The following is a 6,383-nucleotide window of genomic DNA, read 5'->3' as shown; positions in this document are numbered from 1 at the left end:
GCTTGCTTTGGGGCAATGATTGTCCAGTTTTGTTGGAGGCCCGTATTATCGTAGCTACCTGATTCCACAGAGCAGTTCAATGGCTTTTTACAACTATCTTAAATTAAGGGTAACTTCAAAAGATTTAATCCAAACTATAACTTCATGAACACCCTCTGCAAACAATTTTCACAAATAACCATATTTCTGCCTTAGGGTGTTACTCTGAGGCATCACAATTTTACATTCAAAAAGCAGGTCCCACATGTATTTCTGCATGGGCAAACCACAAACTGAGTGGCAGATTTACTTAGGCCATAGCACACCAAATAGCTGTTTTCAAGCTACATCAGTATAACTGTCCACAATTCATCCAGCCTATTGCTAACTCGTAGCTGCTCTTGTTTCCAGAAGCCCTGAGAAAATAGCAAAGGAATAGGCACCTATTGCACATGAACAACACGGCTGATCTGCACTACTGTATAATAAATCCAACGCTTTAATGAGATCACACCCCTCATCTAACATGTGAAGCCAGCTAACCAGCCATTCTAGGAAGGGCAGCTTCAGGCTGTGCTCAGACAACTTGCTTGGCACAGCACCAGAGCAAAGGAGAACCTCGCTTGAATTGCTGACAGGATTTCCCACCATCTTAATTTAAACCTCTTGAAAGATTGTTTGGTTGAGACATTTTAAAGCACAATTGGCAACATATCCCTTGCATCTGTAAATTAGTTGTTTGAGCATGACTGTAAATTAGTTATTTAGGCATGACAGAAATTCATATTGAAGAAAAGTCACCATTAAACTATCAGTGGACACATTTGAATCAGCTGTAAAAGTAAAGCATAGATGCCAAAAACTGAGAGTCAGATCAATTTTCTCAACCAAGAAGCAGTACCACAGAGACAGGAGAAGTTGAGCTAAGCTGAGCTTCCATTGCAATTTACCATGGAGTATTTACAATGTGGAAATACAAAGAATATGGCTGTAGAACAATGCATACAGGACTTTTCTGAGCAGTAATTTCTCAGAGAAACTGATCTTAAGTTGAGACAATTACTCTTTCTTAATTACTCTAAATTAAAATTCTTTTCTGAGTAATGCTATTTAGGTCACCTGAGTATATTAAAACAGTCAAAGATTTACAGTCAGATGTAATTGCATCAAACTGCCCGAGGGATTTCCAGCTGTTCTCTGGAATTAATGCATAGCATAAGGATAGCTCACTGGAGTTTTGTACATGATAGCATTTTTTATACATGTTTGCATTTAAAACGTCGTCTATATAAAATACAGGCATTTAAGATTTAACTTGCATGCTATTTTACAAGGAAGAAGCCCAGAAGTTCCAGTTATCTGATGTTTGGACATTGAATTCTGCAACAGGTTATTGCTTTATTTCCAGACTAACATGTTCCATAGCCAAAAACAGGGGGGGACGTTGTCTAATTTTTTATTTTAAAGTTTGTTCTTTTGGTTATGGGCCCAGTACTGAGCTTTACCAAGTGTCTTCAGTTCCTTTAGCAATGGTGGGAAGTGGCGATGTGCATTCTTTTGTGGGGTCCAGCCTAAGGATTACTTTATAGTAGAACAGGGTCTTACCCCTGGGTGGCCCTTGGTTTAGCTTTATTTTGGCAGTGATCCAGAATATTTTCCAGAATTGGTATAGATGTGCTTGGAACAGTTTTGCTTCTCCATTTGCTGCTCAAAGCTAGCAAAAGCACAGTTGCCGTGATGAGGATGAGAGATTACAACAAGGACATAGCAGCTCCTCCACTCTCCAAGATATGTGCACAGTGTTGATAAAAGTAAATCTTGCATATCTTGTATGCTCAGGTTTCCTTGCTAGCCCTTCCCATCTTTCTGATGCTGGAAGAAGCTCTCTGTAAGCCTCAGACTCTAGGAAACTTCTCTTACTTTTCCGCAGGTCCTTGCAAGTGGCTAAAGCTCTTTTCAGGATGTTGATACATTTTCAGGATGTCAAGATAATTTTTTTTTATTATTTTCCTTTTGCGGCCTTGGTTCCTTGTCTTTGTCAAATCCTGACCTCAAGAAGAATCTTTTCTGTGATGACGGTGAGTTTTTTTATTTAGAAAAACAAAATATTGGTATGGGGATTTCAGGTACATCACTGTATCATAGAGGCCTAACAGGTCTTAGACTTGGGAAAAAATGAAATTCTTCCCTTCCTCTTAAAGCAATTTCTGTTGAAACTCAAACCTCATCAGGTAAGGCGAGCAAAGTGTGGAGCATTATAAAATACGGCCATAGGGCCTTTTGCGTTATACCCATTGTGCTTGTCTTTTCCTTGTTATTGTCCCATCATTCAAATACCCTCATGACAGCTGCCAAGCTCATATTAATACCTGCCCAATGCAACAAACTCCTATCACGAAGAACTTTCCTATGTTCCCGTGTGTCCATTCTTCTTCTCAAGACAGCACAATTTAGGTGATACTGTTCTGTTTCAACGAACAATACCCATGGATTCAGGAAACAACTACCTTCTTCCAGCCTTTTGTGCCGAAAGACAAGCAGAGTGCTAAGCATCATCACCACAAGAACCACAGCAACTGTGTTGGAAAAGAGGAGGAAGGTGGTCAAGCAACAGAGAAGGAAACACAAGGATTTTAGGTCTATTCCTGGGAGGAATGAGGCTGCAGCACTCACCACCGCAGTTTGTTTCCCTCATCAGCCTCAGTGTGAGAAGCTGCCGCCTTTCCAAATGCCACACAGAATATGTCATTTTATATTTAGCAGAGGCTGTGAAATTGCACTTCAGCAATAACGTATTTAATAGAAACCCAATAAACTGGTACCTGAACAGGTGGTAAGGTTAGACGGAAAACACTGGCCTCCATATTGCATTGTATTTTATCAAGCACATTACCATAGGCAGAGGCCTTTGTCAAAACAGGCCTTGTATAAAGAGCTTTCAAAACAAAATATCCAAAGCAGATCACCACAAAGGTGTATCTGTTATTCTTTTTAACAGCTTTCACAGACAGCATCATCTGGAAGTTTGCCAGGGGGAACCCGAAGGAGGGTCTTGCATGGAGCACAGAGAGAGGTAACCTGGGGGAAAGGAAGCAGTTCCCGGTCTATTTGCGTGCGTGTGTGTAATGAGACACTTGCCAGTTCTTCACAAGCGAACCTTGTGTTCAGGGAGCTCACTTCAAAAGAATTACTTGAAAATGCTGAAAGAATTACACAGATTTTTTAAAAGCAAACTTGCAGTAAGTCTCAGAAAGAGCTGTCTAGGTGCCTGTCTCATATAGAAATCTTTAAAGCATAACACCAGTTACGTACGTTGCCATATTTACCAGTCATCCCAGCTTTCTAAATCCACCGCTTTTGGCTGGAGTCCTGGCCGGTACCCGGGGACGGGCAAGCTGCCGTGGGCGGGAGCGGAGCCGAGGGGCCGGCGAGGGCCGCGCCGCTGACGGGCGGGCAGGAGACCCCCACCCCAGCGCCTGTCCCGGTGCCCCGGAAAAGCAGCCAGAGCCTCGGGCTGCCTGTCAGGGCGGTGAAAGAGTGAGCGGGAAAGAGGTGCGTGGAGTCAGAAAGGAGCGACAGGAGACTGTAACAAGAGAGGAGCGCTACCGGGGAGGGGGCTGGGGTGGCAGCAGCAAGGGGACCCGGCCTCGCGAGGGGGCCCGGCGGGCGGCTCGGCTCCCCGACGCGGGGTGACCACCGGCCGGAGGGGCGCGGAGCGACCTGAGGGGACGAGGCTGTTCCCGCCCGCCCGGCGCGGGACGGGCCCGCGGGCGCCGCCAGGTGGCGGGGCGGGGGCCGCGGGCTGCCCGGGGGCCCTCGCCCTGACCCGCGGCCCCTCAGCGCGGCGCGGCGGCGGCACTGGCGCTGCCCGCCGTCCCCCGGCGCCGCGGCAGCTGCGGGCAGGGCGGGGCGGCGGCGGGGCCGGCGGCAGCGGCGGGGCGCGAGGGGGCGGCGGGGCCCTCGCCGCGGGGCAAGACGGAGCGGGCAGCTCGGCGGAACTCCTCGCTGCGCCACGTGTAGAGCAGGGGGTTGAGGGCCGAGAGGGAGCAGAGCAGCAGCCAGCTGGCGGCCTGCAGCGCCGGCGGCGCCGGCCGCAGGAAGAAACCCAGGAGGCTCACCCACACCAGGGGCTGGGTGCCCAGGAGGAAGACGCAGCAGAGCAGCAGGACGGAGACGCTGCTGAGGCGGCGCTGGGCGCGGCGGGGCGGCGGCGGGGCGGCGGGGAAGGGCAGCTGGTGAAGGAGGTGGAAGTTGAGGACGCTGACCCGCTTGGCGCTGCCCCGCACCCGCCGCACGATGCCCAGGTAACAGTGGAGCAACAGCGCGGTCTGGCCCAGCACGGCCAGGGCGAGGAGCAGGGCGGTGTAGCGAGAGCTGCCGTCCGTCTGCCGCGGGGGCGGCTGCTGGGCAGAGCCCGGGGTCCAGAGCCCGGGCAGCAGCGGGACCAGGAGCAGGGCGAGGGCCCAGGAGAGCCCGATCATGCAGCCCGTGTGCCTCCGCTGGTAGAGGGCCTGGTACACGCTGGGCAGCTTGGTGATGAGCACGTACCTGTTGAAGGCCACCAGCAGGTGAGAGGCCAGGGAGACGGTGAGGCCGAGGCCGAGGAGCCCCCCTCGCAGTAGCCGGTACTCTGTTGAGCGAAGGGAGGAGGAGTTGGGAGGCAGCAGCCCCAGCACAGCCTCCTGGGGCATCCACAGGGCACACACGCTTAGGTCTGCCGCGCAGCCGTTCACAATGAAGGCATTACTGGTTGTCTGCAGCTTCTTGAAGGAGAAGACTAAATAGATGACCATTACATTGGATAAAGTCCCTGAGATAGCTAAGACTGCATAGAGCAGCGACAGGAAGATGCGGGTCCCGGAGGAGTCCTCCCAGAGCAGCAGCAGAGGCGAGCTAGCACTCCAGGAAGAGGCGTTGGGCATCTCGCTGAATGCAGCTCAGTTTTGACTTCTCCCTGTAAATCCCATCCTTGTCTGGGTCAGAAGATCCTGCTGCAGAGGTCCCCCACCAAGCACAAGGGAGGATGTGCAGCTGAGGGACTCTAAGACAGGTTCCAGTCATATAAGCTGCAAGGTCCAGAAAACACAGTTCGCAGTAACAATCCAAAGAATGGTATGTCCAAGACAGGCAGGTAGCAAGAGATCCCACAGATTGTAGTTAGCGAAGGTGGGTCCATAGGGAGCAGATAGCTGTTAGCAGACCAGAGCACAACTGAGGATTCTGTAGCTGTGAAAATGCCACAAGCAGCAGCACCTTGCAATCAGCAGCAGAAACGGCAGCAACCGATACAAAGCTTTGCAGTTTCTCCTGTGCCACAGTACGTACACTGTATATCATTCCAGGAAGATTCAGCCCTTCTACTCTTCATGAATTATTCAGCAGATTTTCAACTTGTTAAATCAAGAAGGAAAAAAAAAAAACAAAACCAACCCAAACCCTATCATGCTCCAGAAATGCTGCAACTACAGTCTGACTCTCTTCTCTTTATCTTACTAGTTTCCTGGTTCTAACCCAGCTTTGATTTGCAGCAAGCTTTCAAACCAGTATCAGTCACTTGGCTAAAATACAATCCATTTACTGCAGAAACTCCTCTGCTAGGCACTCACTTAAACTGATTTTTTTCTGATCTTGTTTTTGTGAAGAGAAAGTGCACTATGCTTCTGCAAGCTTAAAGTTAATTTTAGAACTGGTCTATAATAACAATATACTTTCCAAATTAAATCTTTCAAACATGATAGATACACATATCCTTGGTAAGACAGTACTTCTTATTTGAGGAAGCTGGTCCTCAATCTACATATTGTACATTTCTTCATAAAACTCAGCCTGTCTCAGCCCGCAGGAAATCCTGCATCACCAACCTGCCGGAGGTGAATGCTGGTGTCAGTAAGTACACAGATAAAACAGAATCAGCATAGCGTTTGAAATGGTCTCGCCCCAAAATTAATTCAGAGCACAAGTTTGCGCAGAGTTGGGTGACAGGTTCTTAGGCGGACTAAAAGCCGGTTGAAGAGTAGGGCTTAAGAGTCCCTTCCCGAATGGAGAAGGGTTAGTAGTGGGATTCTCCCAGGAACTCTACAGGGCCTTACTCAAACGGGGACAAGATGTTAACTCCTTACCCTGGACAAGATTTAGTAAGAAACCGAGTAAGAGAATTTAGATTTCCTCTCAAAAGCTTTCCAGAAAAAGAATGCTGATTAATTTGGTGGCGAGTTTAGGAGAAAAACTGCTTTTACAGCTAGGTTATATGTGGGCTACAGAAGTAAGCAATCTCAGCTTGTAAGGTATGTCCTGTATATTGACCAAAGCTATCTTTATAGGGTGTTTCTAGATATTGTTAAACTCACAATGCTAACAAATGACAATACCAAAATAATATATTAGGATGTAATTATATTTACAAT

The 6,383-nt window shown here is 48.5% G+C and overlaps 1 protein-coding gene across 1 annotated transcript; it reads right to left on the bottom strand.

The window, feature by feature from the left end:
• Positions 1-3,815: 3,815 nt before the first annotated feature.
• On the bottom strand, positions 3,816-4,901 carry GPR88 (G protein-coupled receptor 88). The gene has a single exon (XM_009809642.2). The coding sequence runs from the start codon at positions 4,899-4,901 to the stop codon at positions 3,816-3,818; it is 1,086 nt and encodes a 361-aa protein (XP_009807944.2).
• Between the last annotated feature and the right edge of the window lie 1,482 nt (positions 4,902-6,383).

The sequence above is a fragment of the Gavia stellata genome, chromosome 10, assembly GCF_030936135.1.
Source record: "Gavia stellata isolate bGavSte3 chromosome 10, bGavSte3.hap2, whole genome shotgun sequence".
NCBI classification, from domain to species: Eukaryota; Metazoa; Chordata; class Aves; order Gaviiformes; family Gaviidae; genus Gavia; species Gavia stellata.
Note: the sequence above shows the minus strand (reverse complement) of the source record. Positions and strands in the feature narration are given on the sequence as shown.